We start from the raw sequence: 20,737 nt of genomic DNA, 5'->3' as shown, positions 1-20,737 counted from the left end.
TTGGCTCTGGTTGAGTTTTCTAGTATAGAAATACAAAGGAAGAGGAACAGTTGTAAGCAGACACTGGTGATTGGGACATGGAATGTGAGAACAATGAATGTAGGAAAATTAGATATTGTTAAGGAAGAAATGGAACGCATAAATATTGACATACTAGGCATTGGTGAGATGAGATGGTGGCATGGGATATTTTGAGTCAGATGACCATATGATATATTACTCTGGAGATGAGAAGTCGAGGAAAAATGGAGTTGCTTTCATAGTTAAAAAAGTCATTGCTAGATCCGTCTGGAAGTACAATATTGTCAGTGACAGGATAATATCTATACGCATACAAGGAAGTCCAGTGAATACCACTATCATTCAAATATATGCACCAACAACGAGAGCCAAGGAAGAGGTTCAAATATAGGTTTACATAATTTAAGTTTTGGATCTGTCACCCCTAGCAAAGCATTAGCGTCTTATGATGCATAAAGTGTCTTTTCTCCAAAGCAAATAAATATGTGTGACCTGCATTCTGTAACCGGATTGATGGGTTTCAAATCTTGACTTTTTTTCTACTAGCTGTGTCTGTGTTATCTTTACCTCTTTACATGTTCATTTCATCATTTGAATAATGAAGATAAACACACTTCATTGTGTCGTGGTTAAAATAAAAGACCAATCAAAAAACCAACTCATTTCCATTAAGTTGGAACTACTCATAGCTGACCCCCCCAGTAGTTTAATGAGACTAAAATCTTATGGGAAGAGACTGTGTATCTTTCTCCTGGAGTTGTTAGTGGATCCAAACTGCCAGAGAGGGCACTGCCTTTGAGTTATGATATGAGAACTTCAGTAAAAAAATAAGTGAGTTAAGATGGAGAGAATGTTGTTTTCCACATATTACACTTATAATAAATGTTAGACTATAAAACCTCAGTAAAAAATATTCTTACTCAGGAACAAATATTTCTTGGAGTAATTATTTTATATTGTCCACATGCATACTTTTGTTGCTAGGTGCCATCAAGCAGACATTACCGTATCTCGTGCCAGCCTCATGATCCTCAGGATAAGATGTGGGAACCCACTGTTGTGGTCATGTTGCTATATGATATGTAAATGTTTCTCATTGTGTAAATTAGTTTTTCATTTTCTTGAGGACTAAGACTATGGTTTGAATTAGATGCACCTTAGTCTTCAAACTTACATCATTACTCCTCAATAAGTTGGGTCAGTCTCTACATGAAGATTTTCCCAGTATAATGCATCTCCTTTTTTCCCAAATGCTGGTACCATGGGTATTAATTGTGGATCTAAGCAAGATAAAGTTGTTGATAGTTTTAGTCTCTCCATCCATCATGATGTTACCTAACGGTCCAGTGGTAAGAATCTTTGTTTTCTTGACATTGAGATGCAATCCATACCGAAGGCAGCATTCCTTGATCCTCTGCAACAAGTGCTTCAAGTCTTCCTCATTTACAGCAAGCAAGGTTGTGTTATCTGCGCAATGTAGGTTACTGACAAGTCTCTTTCCTATCCTGATGCCACACTCCTCCTCATAGAGTCCAGCTTCTCAGATAATTTACTCAGTACACAGATTGAATAGGTATGAAGATAGAATACAACTCTGACACACCCCCTTCTTAATTTTAACTCAAAAAATGCAGTGTTGTTTTGTTCGCTTCGCACAACAGCATCCTGGACCAGGTATAGGTTCCACACGAGTACAATTAAGTGCTCTGGGACTTCCATTCTTAATGTCAGCCACAACTTGTTATGATCCACAATGTTAAATGCTTTTGCATAGTCAATAAAGTACAAATAGACATTTTTTTTCCCAAATAGACATTCTTCTGGTATTTCTTACTTTCAACCAGGATCCATCTGACATCAGCAATGATATCCCTGGTGCCATGACCTCTTCTATTGAACTTTTAGCAGTTCCCTATCTATGCATTATTTCAGCTGTCTCGAATGATCCTCAGCAGTATTTTCTTGCATGTGACATTAATGATATTGTTAGACAGTTTCCACATTCAGTTAGATCACCTTTCCTGGGAATGGGAACAAATATGGACCTCTTCCAATCAATTGAGTACATTTACTGGGACCTTATTTTAAAAACACTCCCTACACAGTTGTAACACAACCTATAAATAATAAAGTTCCAAAGGTATAGTTAATATAATCTTAAGACTATATAATGTAATTTAAAAATGCTCCTAAAATGGGTATTACAATTAAGGGACTCAGGTATACAAAGAATCTCAGGTTCCTTGTGTTTGATGGTCTCTTCATTCATTTGCTTCAGTCTTTATATGTAACATATAAAATTTATGATGCAGCACAAAGGGAGAGTGTAAATGAGGACTAGATAATAGTTTATATTTCTATATATTTATCTCATCTCTGAATTCCCAATTTTCACTGATATGTGCTAAAAACTTGAGAGTATCATCACATTCACCTTTCCATCTATTCAGTTGCACTTCATGATCTTTAATATAATTTTTTAATCAAGGCTATAAGTGTATTGATTATTAATTATTATTCCCATCAAAAGGCCTCCAGAGAGCCAACCAGGACCCAGAGTCCTTCCCACCAGCAGAGAAAGACCCTTATCTGATGCTAACAGATCTGAACTATTAATGTCATGGGATATTCAGTATTCTCCTGCAATGCCACAGCTTAAAGGCTTTCATTCTTCTTCTGTCATCCTTATTCATTGTCCAGCTCACAGATGTATAGTAAGTGATTTAAAAGACTGGCCTGAATCAGATGTACCTTAGTTTTCAAACTGATATCAATGCTCCTCGGTCATTAGGAGAGATCCCTGACTTCAGACTTTCCCAATGCCATCTGCCTCCTGATTGGCCGGATCAAAGGTGTTGATTGTGGATTCAAGAAAGATGATGATGCTGACAGTTTCAATCTTTCCTCCATCTAAGATGATGCTGCCTATTGATCTAGTGGTGAGAATTTTTGTTTTCTTGTTGTGGAGATGAAATTTAGTCTTTGATGACCTTCTACAGCAAGTGCTTCAAGTCCTCACTTTCAGCAAGAAAAGCTGAGTCACCTACATAGCACAGGTTGTTGATGAGTCTTCTTCTGATCTTAAGGGCACATTCTTTTTCAGATAGTCCAGCTTCTCAAATGATTAGCTTAGCATAGAGATTGAATAGGATATAATCTTAACACACATCTATCTTATTTTAAACCAAATAGTGTTTTCTTGCTCTGTTCATACAGTAGCTTTTTTGGTCTAGGTATAGGTCTTGCATAAGCACAAGTGTTCTGGGATATCCATTATTCTCAATGTTAGCCATAATTTGAACATTCTACATAAAATGCCTTTGCACAGCTAATAAAGCACAAACAGACTTTTCTTCTGGTATTGTTTGCTTTCAGCGAGTATCCATCTGACATCAGCAATGATAACCCTGGTGCTATGGCCAGTTTGAACTTCTGGCATTTCTCTGTCAATATAGCAGATTTTGGATGATCTTCAGCAATATTTTGCTTTTATGTGATATGAATGATATTGTTTGATAATTTCTATATTCTGTTAGACCACCTTTCTTGGGAATGGGAACAAACATGGATCTGTTCCAGTCAGTTGACCAAACAGCTGTCCCCCAAATTTTCTGGCATAGATTGGTAAACACATAGATTGGCTGTATCTGTTATTTGGAACATGTCAATTGGAATCTCATCGTTTCTTGAGTCATTATTATTTGCCAATGCCTTCAGTGCAACTTGAACTTCTTTCTTCATCACCACTGGCTCTTGATCACACAGTACTTTCTGAAATATTTGAATGCCAGTCAATCCTTTTGGGTATAGTGGCTCTGTGTATACCCTCCATCTTCTTTTTGGGTCATTCAAGATTTGTCCCACATCATCTCTCAGAATTGCAACTCGAAGCTTGAATTTGTTGTTCAGTTCTTTCAGCCTGAGAAATTCTGAGTGAGTTATTCCCTATTTATTCTCCAATTCCAGCTCTATGCACATTCCACTATAATACTTTGCGTTTTGTCTTCTAGAGCTGTACTGTGAAATCTTCTGTTCAACTGTTTTACTTCAACATCTCTTCCCTTTGTTTTGCCTTCTCAACATCCTAGTGCAGTTTTCTTAGTCTCTTCTCATATCCATTTTGAGTTTTTTCCCTTTTCTCTTCTTTGTAATGACCTTTTGCTCTCTTCATGAACAATATCCTTGATGTCATCCTACAATTCATTTGGCCTTTGATCAGTGGTGGTAAATGCCTCAAGCTGATCCTAAGATGATTTTTAAATTCAGGTGGGGACTGACTCAAAATCATATTTTGGTTCCTGTGGATGTCTTTTAATTTTCTACAGCCTCAATTCAAACTTGCACATGAGTAATTGATGGTCTGTTCCACAGTCATCACTTGGCCTTATTTAGACTGTGGATTCTGAGCTTCTCCAACTATTACATTCACTGATGTAGTCAATCTGATTCCTATGGAGGCCATCAGGTAAGAGCGATGTAAAATCACCATGTATGTTTCCGTAAAAAGGTATTTGTGATGAATAAATTACTAAATGCACAAAATGTGATTGTTCTATTTACTACCTTATTTCTGTCACCAACCCCCTACTTTCCAACTGCCATTCTTTTATTGTTTCCAACTTTTGCATTTTGATGTTCTGTGCCGTTGAGTCTCCTGCAACTCACAGCAATCCTATGCACAGCAGCTCTGAAGCCTATCTCACAGATTTCTGACATCCCTACCCCACTGTCCCAGTTACTTTATCAATCCATCTCATCCAGGGTCTTCATCTCCTGTGCTGTCCCTGCTACCAATCTTTAATGTATCTTGATTGCATGTTTATTCTATTTTGGACTGCAAAATTTGCCAAAAATTTTCAATTTCCTCCTTTTATACTTTAGCTGTTGGTATTTATGTTGTTGTTCAGTGCTGTAGAGTTGAGTATGACTCATAGTGACCCAATGAACAACAGATCTGAACCCTGCTGTGTCCTGTGCCATCTTTATAATTTATGACACACTTGAGGCCATTGCTGCAGTCATTGTGTCAATACATCTCGTTGAGGGTCTTCCTCTCTTTTGCTAATTCTCCACCTTTCCAAGCACGATGTCCCTTTTTGAGGAATAGCCTTTCCTAGCAACATGTCCAAAGTATGTGAAACAAAGCTTTGCCATCTCTGTCTCCAAGGAGTCTTCTGGCTGCACTTTTTTCAAGACATATCTGTTTGTTCTTTTGGCAGTCTATGGGATATTCAGTACTCTTCTTCAACACTGCAGTTCAAAGGCATAAATTCTTCTGTCATCTTTATTCACTGTCCGGTTCTCAGATGCATAGTAAGTGATCTAAAAAAACCATTGTCTGAACCAGGTACATCGTAGCCTTCAAACTGACATCATTGCTCATCTGTAATTTGAAGAGATACCTGACAGCAGGTTTTCCCATGCAATATGTTCCTGATCACCTGACTGCTGGTACTAAGGATGTTGATTATGGATACAAGTAAGAAGAAATCATTCATCATTCTATGGTACTGACAATTATATGGTACTATATGATACAATCATAAGGTACTAACTTCCTTTGAAAAAACAAATATTAGCAGATTTTTGGGGTCTTTTCTACAATACAATACCTCATTCTTATGTCTTTGTCAGCAAAGGGATATGGAAAAAAGAATATATAAGTAAGTTCTCAACTACTCTGTATAGAAGATAACATTTCTCTTTGTTTTAATACAATGCCTTGTAAATGAAACAGTTTAGAAAGTTAATAAGAACAAAGAAATTGTTACTATCCCTGATAAAAATTAGTAACAATGAATCTACTTAGAAAACTTATACAAAATAAATATTGTAACTTTCAACACCACAATATGTTCCAGTATTTACACACATTTAAATTTTTTCATGAGAAACATTTATCCTTATTAGGTGATGCTCTAAGTATATTTCGTCCCTTTTCAATCCATGCCTTTCTGTCTTTTACTGGTGCTGTATTATTTTGTGGTTTTTGTTTTGGCAGATGTACATGCAAAATCTGATTCCAACAGTTTGACCCTTATCACATTTTTATGTTCTGTAGGGCATAATAAAATCCAAGATACAATCCCTCAGCAGTTAATGAAGCTTAACCTCACATCCTCTTAATTACCAATGCATTACACCAACTATGGGCATCATACTCCTCTCTAAGCTATTTTACAATTCAGCAGAAGTACTACTGAGCTATTATGTAGCATCATAATCCATGCAGCATGAGAAATCCTTCTTAAATAAAATCTTTTGATCCTTGCAGGTTTTAGTAACTATATAATTAATACTACTTAAGCATTATCCATGTATCAGTAAGTATATTATTGTGTCAGTAAGCTTGTTTTAGAAACTTTCATTTATTGAAAGTGGAAAAGTAAATTCAGAGTTACTGATTGATGATTATAATTTGAATATAAAAGTACTTCCAATAACTATTCTAAATACCTATATAAAAACATTTCCCTACATTCTCTTAAAATACTTAAAATATTTTATATTTAAAATACTCAAAAGAATGGAATGAGTAACTTGTTCAGAGTATTCAGAAAATTATCTCTGAATTGTACAAAATCAGATAAGAGGATGTCTCAATAAGTATAAAAATATTTAAAAAGGACTTACATAAAAGAATTTTAAAAATCCAGATTCTAAGAATTGCTGTCATTATGAACCATTAAGTTCAAACTGACTCATAGCTAACACTCCAGTGGCTTTTCAGAGGCAGTAAGAGAGTTGACTGTTCTTCTTTCCCTCATGGAACAGCTGGTGTAATCAAATTGTTGATCTTTGGGTTGGTAGTGCAACTCCTTACCACTAATCCACCAGAGCTCACTATTTTAAAAATAGTAATTAGAAAATTAATTTATTTCCATGCAAACTTCAAACTACATTCAGTCTAGAGTCTGTAACTATCTTGATGCAACTTTTCGCTTGAATATAAAGAGGACAACAATAATGATATTATAAGAAATAATGGCTATGCACATTTTTAACTTTTTTTATAAAAATTACCTTAATAAGTTAAACTACTTCATAAATTAATCTACTGGCTCCTTACCTAGAAAGCTATAGTGAAATCAACAATACAAATCTCAGAAAAGGACTTCTAGTGGCCTAAAGGATAAGGAGTTGTGCTGCCAATCCAAATGCAGCCAGTTTGAATCCACTGGCTGTTCCATGAGAGAAAGACTGGTATGAAAAATGCTGGTATGATATACAGCTTCTAAACAATCTGCTGGTGGGGTAGTTATGGGTTGGTTCTGATTTGACAGCAAAGAACAATGAAGAATCACAGACGGGAGTTCTGGTGACATAGTCCATAGGGTGCTGCAGTGCTAGACCAAAGACAGCAGCTGTCTGGAGGTTCAAATCCATCAGTCACTTCATAGAAGAAAGATGGGCAAACTCCTCCTGGGCAGTTTACAGCCTGGAAAAACCCACTGGAGTGTCAGCTATGAGTTAGTTCCAACTCAATGTCAATGAACTGTTCTGATGAAACACACACACAAAAATATAAAGTATACTTATAATGAATACTTGAGCATTATCTTAATCGATCATTTGTTGTTTGTGTGTTCTTGAGTAGGTACCAACTCATGCCTGGATCTCCTTGCTGCCCCTCCACCCTTGTAAGCATGATGCCTCCAAGGATCAGTCCTTCCTGCCTGTATGCCCAAAGTATGTGAGATGGAGCTTCAAAATCCTAGCCTTCAAGGAGAAAGTTGGTTTCATACTCTCCAAGACAGACCTAGTTATTTGTTTTTTTGGTGGTCCATGGTATGCTCAGACCCTTCTCCAGGACCACAACTCAAAAACATCAGTTCTTCTTCTGTCACCCTTAGTAACTGTCCAGCTATCTGATGTATATCAAGTAATTGTGAAGACCGTGGCCTGGATCAGGCACATGTGAGTTTCTAGGGTGATACTGTTCCTTCTCAGCACTCTGGAGAAGTCCCTGACAGCATATTTTCCCAGTGCAATTCGTCTTTTGATTTTCTGACTGCTGGTACCAAGAGTGTAGATTGTGGGGCCGAGCAAGCTGTAAGTGTTAACAATCTCAATCTCCTCTCCGTCTATTATGGTGCTGCCAACTGTCCCAGTGGTGAGAATCTCTGTCTTTCTGATGTTGAGCTTCAAGAGAGGCAATGGTGGAGAGCTATGGTGGCCTAGAGGCAAGAAGCTGCACTGTAATCCCAGAGATATGTGGTTTGAATCCACCAAATGCTCTGCTGGAGAAGGAGGGGCCATCTTTTCCTGTACCAGTTAGATCCAATTTGACAGCGCGCGCGCACACACACACATAAAAAAGAAAAGAGAGGCAATGGTGATGAAGAAGGAATTTCTGGCTGCTCTGAAGGAACTGGCAAAAAATAAAGCCCCAGAAATTGATGGAATACCAAACTGACATATTTAAAATAACAGATGCTGCCCTGGAAGTACTAACCAGGTTGTGTCAAGATATATGGAGAACAACTACCTGGCCAACTGATTGGAAGAAATCCGTATTTATTGTCATTCCAAAAAGAGGTGATCTGACAGAATGTGAAAATTATTGTACAATATCACTTTTATCACACACCTGCAAAATCCTACTGAAGATTATCCCAAAATGACTGGAAAAATAACTGTTTCACTGACTATGCAAAGGGCATTTAACTGTGTGGATCACAGCAAATTGTGGTTAACCTTGAGAAGGGAATCCCAGATCACTTGATTGTGCTTATGTGAAACCTATACTTGGACCAGGAAGCAATCTTCAGAACAGAGCAGGGCAACATTGCATGGTTCAAAAATCAGATAGGTAGTGTATCAGGGATGCATTCTGTCTCTATACCTTTTAAATCTGTATGCAGAACTGATCATTTGGGAGGCTGGGCTTTATGAGAAGGAATGTGGCATCAGGATTGGATGAAGATTCATCAACAACCTACATTATGCAGATGACACAACCTTGAATCATTCACATACACATTATATTTATATAATTAATTACTATTGATCTATGCCTATCATTATCCCATTATGGGAGAAGAGGAGGCAAAAGAAGAGAAGGAGGGAAAATCAGTAGCATAGCAGAGATTAGTGGGGGCAGGAGAGGAAGGAATAGTAGAGATTAAATGGAGTCTTTCCATTTTCTTTTGATACTTCCTAGAGCATGCAAGATTTTGCTACAATGGCATCCCTTAGGTACTAGGCTTGATTTTTTATTTTATTTTTTTTAGAATAAGGTGGCATTCAAAGCTAAAGAGACCATTTCAAGATCCATCCCGAAGTACAATTCTATGAGTAAGAGGATCCTATACATACAAAGAGATCTGTTAATACAACTATTATTCAAACATATGCATCAACATCTAAAGTCAAAGATTAAGAAATTGAAGATTTCTATAAAATTTGCATTCAGAAATCAGTGAAACATACAATCAAGATAAATAATAATTGGTGATTTGAACACAAAAGATGGGAACAAGGAAGAAGGACTGATTATTGGAAATGAAAGACTTGGTGTCAGAAATGAGGCTGGAGACTGCCTGAATTCTGTACAATCAATGATTTCTTCATTATAAATAGAATTTTAAAAACATAAACGATGACTTTACACATGGACCTTACCTGTTGGATTGCTCAGGAATTAGACTGAATACATCTGTGGAAAAAAACTGCTGAAGAAGTTCATTATCAAACCAAAGCCGTAAGTTCAAATCCACCAGCTGCTCTGGGAGGCATCCTCCTTCCAGATGATTTATAGCCTCTGCTGAGCATCAGCTATGAATTGGCTCTGACTTGATGGCAATAAATTTGTGGTTTTGACTTTTTAAATGATGTATATAGCAAAAGCTCAAATGCCATTTCAAATTTGCAACTGTGGAATAAGGTAGTCATGACATGCTATTCCTTTTTTAATAAGAGAAGTATCTTGCATAAGGTAATGTGGCTAGTTAAGTGGCCATGCAAAACCCCAAAATCTGAAAGCAGTATTGTTTCTAGATCCTAAACCCATTTTCCCTTGGAAATAAAAACCGTACAAAAATGCAAACTACTGCCGTTGAGTAAGAGAGATCCTCTCCTAGGTTTGTTTTATTCTTTTTCATTGTCCAACTTTCTTTCTTTTTTTAATTAATTTTAATGAAAGTTTACAGAGATTTAGGGTTTCCAGTCATTCATTGTTGCACTTTTCTCCCTGCTCAACTCCTCTCTTCTCTCCTAGGTTTTTTTAGGCTATAAATCTAAATAGGAGGGGAATGATCATCTTTCTCCTGTCAAGGTGCTGGCAGATTTGAACCTCTAGAGACTCTCAGCCTTTAGGCTAAAAGCACAACTCACTAATGATCATGCTACCGGAGTTTCCCCAGGGCAGGGCATTTTCCTGTAAACTTAGGCTACTCTTAGGCATGCAAAATACCTTCCCTTCATTAATCAATATACAAACATCAATGCCAAATGTATATATATTTTAAGGTTACAGGAGAAATTGTTTTCACGAGCTAGGAGTGGGTTTATTCCCTTCTACATTTTTAGTTGGATCTTAACTTTCATTCCCTTACTGAAAAATAAGGCACAAGCCATCTTTAAAAGCTGGCTACAAATGTAGGTCACTGGAAGCAGTACTGAGCTTTTGCATGTTTTTTTTTCCCTTAGCCTTTTTACATTGCCAAAGAAGCTCAAACAGTGGCTGCCACAGGAGAACTCAGAATTTTAAATAAGCTCCCACAAGTAGCCAAGGAGGGTAAAAAGAGCGAAGCCCTGGGGTCAAACAGCAAGTTTCCGGCTCAACTAGCACTTCAGAGTTATAAACACTGAAAAGTATATAGATAGCTCAATAATTTAAGCAAATCAAATAGAAACAAATAAATGATGGGAGGATATTCTGATAATAGCTCCAATGTCAAATGCTCTTCTAATCTTATAGTTTGGACAAAATATATATATATATTAACAAAAATAATTTTCATTGTAAAGTCAATAAACCTCATTATATAAACCAGAAAAGAAGAAACTGTGTTTAAAGATATTCATATTGGACATGCATAAAACATGATAAATGGAATGCAAAAAAGGGCTAGAAAATATTTTAAAAAGTATAACAATAATATATTGCCTTTGTTTTAATCATTAAAAGAGTGTGACTTGGATATAAATCAACTAAAATTGTTCAGGGGTATATATGGTTATATATAAGTAACCATATATAAAAGTTACTTTCACTCCATTTTGAGAGTTTTCTTGATATGTCTTGCAAAACTTGAAAATAAAAGGTTAAATCTGATATATTTCTAAGTATTCTATTTACTTAGACTAGATTTGAATAAAATGGAGTTATAGAGAATTTGCCACTGCACTAGGTTTAGACTTCTAATATTTGTTTTCTGATTAGTGAAGAACAGATAAATGACAAACAGATATTTTAACATTGAAATAATTGAAAAACGGAAAAGAAACCTTCTTAATAGAAATGTAAACTTTACATTGGTAAACAAATATTTCAGCTTCATTTAATTCTAAATAATATCTATGAACTCAGAAATAAAAACAAGCTAAAGATATAAATTATTGTTAATCAGATTTAATAATTGAGCTCAAAATTTATTTTGAGATAAAAATTAAGTATTCAAATTAAGATATCATTTTAATTTTTACTTTTGGATCTTTGAACTCATGAAAGGATTCCAAAGATGCTAATCTAAATTGTCATAAATGGTTTATAATATCCATTAATAAATATTCTATGTGATAGGGTTTTTTTAATTAGTTGCTACTATTTCCATGATTTGCAGATTATAATAAAGTTACTACTATTTTTAATTATGTAAATTTTTTTCTGCGTTATAAATATGAAATTAAGTTTTAATTAATTTTAAGCTCAAACTATTGATTTAATGATATATTTGATAATAAAAACATATCTAAAATACGGCTTTATTAAAGATCACAATAGTTTTAATATATCTGCTTGTAATTACATACTTATTCTTAGCACATATTAGAAATATAAATTTTAATTTACAATTTTCTCATGTTGTTTTAACTTTGAATGATACCGAGTAGGCCATACTTATACCAGATTACTGAAAAAGTTGAGGGGGAAAAAAAGTTAATTACCAAGAATTCACATTTGGTTCTAGATATCTGATACTCCTTTCTACATGAATATTACTGTTATTTATCTGGTACCTGGTATGTCATCACTTACAGATATTCAAAGTATGTTTGGGTCACAAGACAGTATTTCAATTTATATCTTAAAATAATTTTACTTTGTCTAATTCTAGAAATATTAACATATAAATATTATTAAAAACTATTGGTAGGATATATTTGGCAAATCTTAACATTTTGAAGTTTTAAAGAAATGTTTGGTTATGTGTGTGCATATTTATATTTAAAATTTTTATTTTTTTTAAAAAATTAGCTAACTTGATAAACAGTTAAACATTTTAATGTAAAAATATTTATTACCATATTTGATGATCAAGAAAATGTCTTTAGGCAAAAGTTAACTGAAAAAGTCCTTAGCATAAAGTGCTTTCAAATGCTTAACAACATCATGTATATTGTTCTATAGGATTTCCTAAGGGGTGTAATTTTTCACTGCTACATTTTAATACTGATTTCCTGAAGGAGCTTTGACTACAATAGGCATGAATATGTTTTCAAAGGATGATGGATAAATTGCTGGGTGGTTATATAATATAACTTAGGCAGCTGATGGGGCTTTTTATCTTTTACTTGTCTTTTAGTTATACACAGTTTTAAGATAATTATGGTCTATAAGATTGTCTTTTCCCTTTCCTTGTACTAGAAATATTTGCTTTGGTTATAGGTTCCAGCAATCCCCAATCATACATCATAAAATTAAAACTAAACAATTACAGCATTGGTTTGGGCCATTCATTGGCTTCCAATTTATTGTTGTCAACAAAATTTTAGCTGGAACTAACAAACCAGACAAACTTTTAAAAACAATATTTTTTTAAGAAAACCAATATTTAATGCAAGACATATTGTGATATTTTAGTATATAACCCAAGAAAAGTTTTAAAAAAAGAAGGGGCATTTCTATAAGAATATTCCTTCTATTCCTTTTTACTTGAGCTTACATAGTTCATGTTTGTAACAATAAAATATATGAATAGAACTGAGAATGAATCTGGTCTCGTTCTAATAATATATAACATTCATCTATTCATTAACTGAATGAAGCCATGTTGCTCATTGATAGTAACAATAATTGTAATGGCCAAAATAAGGAGAAATATATTTAGTCATCAGAAACATGAAATGTAATTTTAATTGAGTATGAAGTTTTGTTCCAGAAAATGATTATAAAGTTATTAATAAATAAATACTGAAAACATAAAATTCTCACATTGGGGAATAATTCTACGAGGGACTGAAAGATAAATTATAAAATCAAGAAAAAAAATTGATATAAATTGTTCAGCTTTTAAAGAAGAGTTTGATTATATAGGTAATTCTAGAAAGGATCTGACATCAAATTACTTTGACATTTAGATTTTACTGGATCCATTTAGAAGAGTTATGGAGAAGTTTTTAACTAAACAGGCAATAACACCCCTTAAAATTTTAAAATACCTTAGAATTAAAAACCTATAAATTATTCAGGTTACCTAAAGATTTTTAGTTATGAGTTGATTTAGTTGCAAAAAATGTTATTCCAGATATTGCCTCTGTTCTGGTGGCACAGTGCATAGGGCATTGGACTGCTAAGCAAAGGTTGTCACTCTCCAGCAGTTCAAGTCCACTAGCAACTCTGAGGGAGAGAAATAGGCAATCTTCTCTCAAGCAATTTAAAGCCTTGGAAAGCCAGGGGAGGGTCACCTATGAGTTAGTTTCCATTCAATGACAATGACAATGACAATGTGCAATTAGAACATAATTTTATAACATTTGTTAGGAACATGAAAGCAAAAAAGTGTGAAGACTAACATCCTTTATTCTGTTAAGAACTAACTAACTCAGAAGTTAAAAAAACAGAGTGTGAAGTGCTTTGTGATTATTTTAAACGTAATCTTTCCAGTTTTCAGGAGTATTTTATAATTTTAAAGAGCTCTTTTAGTATCTTGACCACCCAGGAGAAAGAAAAAGGATACAATCTTGACACACATCTTTCCTGATTTTAAACTATGCAGTGTACCTTTTTTGTATTCATACAATTTTTTGATCTATGTATAGGTTTCACATAAGCACAATTAAGTGTTATGGGATTCCCATTCTTCTCAATCCATAATTTGCTATTTGTTATAGGGTCAGCAAAAGAGGGGAAGGCCCTCAACAAGAGGGACTGGTACAGTGACTACAACTCTGAACTGGAGCATGGCGGAGATAGTGAGGACAGGCCTAGGTACTGATCTGTTGTTCATAGGGTTGCTATGAGTTATAGTTAACTCAACGGCACCTCCAACAACACCTACTACACTAACACCTACTGGGTATAACAATTTTTGCTAATGAATGTTTTTCTGTTTATGCCAAATTTATTTAAAGCAATAAAAATACATACATGATAGTGCCTTGGAATAATTCTTCTTCTATTTGACATAAGATATTGTTGTGGTTGTGAGCCATCAAGTCAAGTACGACTCATAGAAGAAACCCTACTAACAGCCCAACTGAAACTTGCCCTATCTTGTGCCATCTTTATAATCTCCAACACACTTGTACCCATTGTTGAAGTAACCCTGTCAATTCATCTCATTGGGGATATTTCACTCCTTCACTGACCCTCCATCTTTTCAAGCATGATGTCCCTTTCCAAGGAATAACCTCCTTTAGTCATACGTCCAAATTATGAAAAACCATCCTGGCCTCCAAGGAGTACTCTGACTGCATCTTCTCCAACACATATATATTTGTTCTTTTGGCAGTCTATGGGATATTCAGTACTCTTGTCCAGCACTACAACTCAAAGGCATCAGTTCTTCATCCGTTATCCTTATTCATTATCTAGCTCTTTGATATGTAGCAGATGGTTGACAAGATCAGGGCCAGAATCAAGTGCACTTTAGTCCTCAAACTGACATCATCATTCTTTAGCATTTTGGAGAGTTCTCTTACAGCAGACTTGCCAAAATGCCAAGTCTCCTGATTTTTTGACTTCTAATACCAAGAGTACTGATTGTTGATCCAAGGAATATGAAATAATTGTTGGCCCAAGGAAGAGGAAATTATTGACAGCTTTAATTCTTTCTCCATCTATCATAATGCTGACTATTGGTCCTGTGGTCGGGATCTTTGGTTTCTTGATGTTGAGATGTAATTCATAGTGAAGACTGCAGTCCTTGATTTTTGATGGCAAGCATTTAAAATCCTTTTCACTTTCAGCAAAGTTGTGTCATCTGCATAACACAAGTTGATGATGGGTCCTCCACCAATCCTTATGCCAAATTCTTCTTCATAGAGTTCAGCTTCTTGAATTATTTGCTCAGCATACAAATTAAATGGGTATGGAGAAAGGTATATACAACCCTGATGCACACCCTTTCTGATGTAAAACCATGCAGCAATGACTCCCTTACCTGGTTCTGATAACAGCTTTTTGTTCTAGGAACAGAATTATATTAGCACAATTAAGGTTTCTCGGATTCCCATTCTTCTCAATTTTAGCCATAATTTGTTATGATTCACACAGTCAAATATCTTTGCATAGTCAATAAAATAAAGTAGAAATATGAAATATTTGGAAGCTTTATCAAGAATCTTCTGACTTTATACATATCACTTTTGCTATTCATTGCATTATTTGTCTTGACATATGTGGTATTTAGTGACTTTCTATATCTGATCAAATAGTTTCAAAGTGAAAATTAAAGTTTAAATTGCCCTTAAGTAATTACTGTTAATATTTAAATCATACTTAATGAGTGGTAAAGAAAGGCTTTGGAAAAAAGTTTCTTGGGTGTATTGGTATCTGGCATAAATATTAAAAATGAAAACATATAATAATTAGAGGAATTAAAGATACTTCTTCCCTTTGTTCAATTAGTAAAGTAAAATTAAACATTTGCTATTAAATATATTAACAATACTAATTCATTATGTTATAATAAATTTAATATGTATAGTTCTATGAATGCACTTTAAAGAAGTACATATGCAAACTTATGTTTTACATATATAGACTTCTTCATTAAAGGTTCATGGTTCATATATAGTAAAGAGTACAGACTTTGATAGGCATTAAACTAGTAGATTCTCTACCTGTAAAATGTCAGCAGGGTCTTCTTTAGCAGATGCAACCAACAAAGTATGCCCACTGATGATTCCTTCTGCCAGGAAATACTTGAAGAGCAAGGGTGAATAAATATTATATTTATCTTCTTCTGTAAAATAAAGAAATAAAAACATAACCAAACTTATAACCTTCTCATATAAAAAACACACTCATATGTTCATGCTTAATACAATTTTTCTCTTAAAACACAAATAAATAGCAGATAATAATTATGTTTTCATAATGATCAGTTGGGTCCTGGCTGAAAGTAAAGAATACCAGAAGAATATCTATTTCAGTGTTATTGACTATGCAAAGGCATTTGACTATGTGGATCATAACAAGCTATGGCTAACAATGAGAGTAATGGGAATCCCAGAGAATTTAATTGTGCTCATGTGAAACCTATATGTGGAATCAAACAGAGCAAGGGACGCTACACAGTTTAAAATTAAGAAGGGAATGTGTCAAGGTTGTATTCTCTCTCCATACCTAGTCAATTGTACGCTGAGCAAATTAAACGAGAAGCTGGACTCTATGAAGAAGAATGTGGCAGTAGGATCAGAGGGAGGGTCATCAATAACCTGCATTATGCAGATGACACAACCTTGGTTACTGGAAATGAGGAGGACTTGAAGCATTTATTGCAGAAGATCAAAGAATATAGCCTTCAATAAAGATTGCATCTCAATGTCAAGAAAAAAAAGATTTTTATCACTGGACCAATAAGCAATATCTTGATAGGTGGAGAAAAGATTGAAACTGTCAACAACTTTATCTTACTTTACTTAGATCCACAACACACTTGGAACCAGCAATCAGGAAATCAAGAGACATATTGTACTGGGAACGTCTGCAGTTAGGGACCTCTCCAAATTACTGAGGAGAAATGATGTCAGTGTGAAGACTAAAGTACATCTGATTCAGGCCATGGTCTTTCTGATCACTTGCTATGCTTCTGAGCTGTACAATGAACAGGGATAACAGAATAAGAATAGATGCCTTTGAGCTGTGGTGTTGGACAAAACATCCCATGGACTGCCAAAAGAACAAACAAATATGTCTTGGAGAGGGTGCAGTCAGAGTGCTCTTTGGTGGCAAAGATGCTGAGGCTTACATACTTTGGGCATGTAGCTAGGAGGGTCTATTCCTTGGAGAGGGTCATGATGCTTGGAAGGGTAGAGGGTCAATGAAAGCAAGAAAGACCCTCTTGACCAGGTGGATTGACACAGTGACTGCTGTAATGGGCTTTAGTGTGTCAGGAAGTGTGAGGATAGCACAGGAGAGGACAGAGTTCAGATCTGTTTTTCAAAGGGTCACTACCAGTCATACATGATGGCACATAACAAGAACATCATACACTGTTTTGTGTGCCATGGAGTGGGAGATGACCCAAAGGTGACCCCTCCAGTGAGCTGTCAGAGGAAGTTTAATTGGGAGGAGATAATATGACTCTATACATAGATAAAATCCCCAACATGTTTGGCTGTTTGGACTTTTTAAATTAGTTAACAGTCAGATGTGGACTGTTTAGTCTTTTTTATTTAAGTAACAATCAGATGTAGGCTGTTTGGTCTTTTAAAAATTTAAACAACACTCACATATGGGTTGTTTGGTCTTTTTTATTTAATTAACAATTAACTGTGGGCTGGGAACCTCTTGTTTAAACCAATAATGACCTGATGATGGGCCTTTGTGATTAAGTTGGTTGAGTCCTTGGGCCTGGTGTGAAGACTGATTTGCAATTAGAGTTACAGACTAAACTGTCAGTTTGGTATGTTTGGGGAGAATATTATTCTAATTGATACAACACTTGTCTGTCAGATTATTGTACTGAGATAACTTGCAGGTTGCAGAAGAACTGATGCCTTTGAGCTGTTATGTTGGAGAAGAGTACTGAATATCCCATGAACTGCCAAAGGAACATAATAATGTGTCTTAGAGAGGGTGCAGCCAGAGTGCTCTTTGGAGGCAAAGATGATGAGGCTTTGTCTCACATTTTCTGGGAACGTTGCTAGGAGGGGCTATTCCTTGAAAAGAAACATGGTGTTTGGAAAGGCAGAAGGTCAGAGAAGGAGAGGAAGACCCTTAGTTAGGTGGATTGACCCAGTGACTGCTGCTATGGGTTCTAATATGTCAGGAAGTATGAAGATGGCACAGGACAAGAGAGTGTTCAATATGGGATTCACAGGGTCGTTGTGGGTCATAATTGACTCAATGGCACCTAAGAACAACATATATAGATAATGCTAAAGACACAGCATGAAAATTACTGGATGTAATTGACTGATTCAGAAAAGCAGCAGGGAACACAAATCAATATAAAAATAAATCAGTTGGATTTGTCCACAAATATTTAAATAAACAACTCTACAAAGGACAACATTGCCACTCTAACAAGAAAATATTTAAAAAGAAGTCTAACTAGAGAAAAAGAGACTAATAATAAAAAGACCCCTTTCTTTCATTACCATTTGTTCTTGATCATATCCTGTTTCTTGAAATAGTTCAGTGTTCATCAGTTTCTTTTAGGTCAGTGACTCTTGTGTATTTCTTTTATCTTTTTTGTTGTTTTCTGCATCTTTCAAAATTTTGCTCATAGAATCTTTCAGCATTGTAACTGGAGAGTTGAATTTATTTAGAGGTAATGAGGAAAAAAGTTCAAATTAAACTGAAGGCTTTAGCACACAATAAGGCCCCAGGAATTGATAGAATACTAGTTGAATATTTAAACAAAGAGATGGAGCCCTGGGTGTGCTCTTTAGCCTATGCATAGACATTTAGGTGATGACTACTCAGCCAACTAACTGAAAGAGACCCATATATACTCCTATTCTAAAAACAGAGATTGACAAGAGTGTTGGAATTATTGAATCATATCATTATCACATGCAGGTAAAATCTTGCTGAAAATTATTTTAAAATGGCCATAACAGAACATCATTAACTTCCAGAAATTAAGTTTGCATTCAGAAGAAGTCATGGAATAGGGGTTCATTACTGACGGCAGATGGATTATTGCTGAAAGCAGAGAATACTAGAAAGATGTTTGTATTTGCTTTTTAATGACTATGCAAAGGGACTTGAAACACTTGCTGAAGTTTATATAGATCTATCTCCATCTCGTCTATGTCTATGTCTATGTCTATGTCTATGTCTATGTCTATGTCTATGTCTATGTCTAAGTCTATGTCTATGTCTATCTCTATCTCAGGAATGGTATCTACTTCCTAAATAACATGCTTCTGGAGGCTCTATGAACTTTGATAAATGTTGATAGTTATAGAGGGGCTTTAAGCCTTTTTTGTTCATAGGGTTGCTATAAGTCATGCTAGGCAAGTAACAACAATTTATATATATATTTAATTTTATATTTATATATATATTTATATATATATTTATATATAAATAAATAAAACCAGTCCTCAGCATTGATTACATCTCAACAGAAAGCCTCACTACTGGGCTGACAGACAACGTCTTGATAGATGGAGAAAAGGCTGAAATTCTCAACAATTTTACTCTTATTTGGATCTACAATCAACACCCTTTGCTCTATTATTCAAGGAATCAGAAGACGTACTAGATTTAGTAAGTCTACTCTCAGGGATCTCTCAAAATTACCTTAGAGGAATGATGTCATCTTGGAGACTAAAGTGGGCCTGATTCAGGCCATGGTCTTTTCAATCACTTGTTATGCATCTGAGAACTTGACAATGTAGAAGGATGACAGGAAGAGAACTGATGCTTTTGACTTGAGGTGGTGGAGAAGAGCAATGAATATCCCATGGAGTGCCAAAAGAATTAACAGATATGTCTTGGGAATAAGAGCAGCCAGAGTGCTTCTCGGAGGCAAGAATGGTGAAGGTTAGTCTCACATACTTTGAGCATGATATTAGGAAATTAGTCCTTGTAAAGAGGCATGATGTTTGGTAAGGTGGAGGGTTAGCAGAAGATAGGAAGACTCTCATTGAGATGGATTGATACAGATGGACTGACTACAGCAATGGGTTAAAGTGTGTCCGAGATGATGAAGATGGCAGAGGATAGCACAAGACTCAAATCTGTTTTTTATAGGGTTGCTATAAAATGTGCTAGATGGCAACTAACAGCAAATCTGTGGAAAGTGAAAGATCTAAACTTTACACCATGTTTTTAAAAAAACAACACAGAAACTCAAGATGGATCAAGCATACCTATGCAGAAACCTGTAACTATAAAGATCAACACTAAAAAAACTGGGGCAAACATAGGAGCACTAGTCTATGGCATTAATAGATTATTAAATAAATGAATTGAAAATACAAAATCAACAGAATATAATCTAGATTCTGGGAGTCTCCTAAAAAGGAGATCCTATTTGCATTAACCAAGTTCTCCAAAGGAGTAGATGATGCAGATGACACAACCTTTCTTGTTGACACTGAGGCGGAACTGAAGTGCTTGGTGCAGAAGGTCAAGAACTGTAGTCTT

The 20,737-nt window shown here is 35.2% G+C and overlaps 1 protein-coding gene across 1 annotated transcript in view; it reads right to left on the bottom strand.

Annotated features, from left to right (window-relative positions):
• ELP4 (elongator acetyltransferase complex subunit 4) overlaps positions 1-20,737 on the bottom strand; it is a 278,785-nt gene that overhangs the window by 225,060 nt on the left and 32,988 nt on the right. The window contains exon 3 of the mRNA XM_006883725.1: positions 16,252-16,373. Within this exon, the coding sequence (XP_006883787.1) occupies positions 16,252-16,373 (122 nt within the window). The remainder of the gene's footprint in view (positions 1-16,251; positions 16,374-20,737) is intronic.

The sequence above is a fragment of the Elephantulus edwardii genome, unplaced genomic scaffold (genome assembly GCF_000299155.1).
Source record: "Elephantulus edwardii isolate Elephantulus edwardi_28Jun2011 unplaced genomic scaffold, EleEdw1.0 scaffold00029, whole genome shotgun sequence".
Classification (NCBI taxonomy): domain Eukaryota; kingdom Metazoa; phylum Chordata; class Mammalia; order Macroscelidea; family Macroscelididae; genus Elephantulus; species Elephantulus edwardii.
The sequence above is the reverse complement of the archived record's forward strand: the minus strand, read 5'-3'. Positions and strand labels throughout refer to the sequence as shown.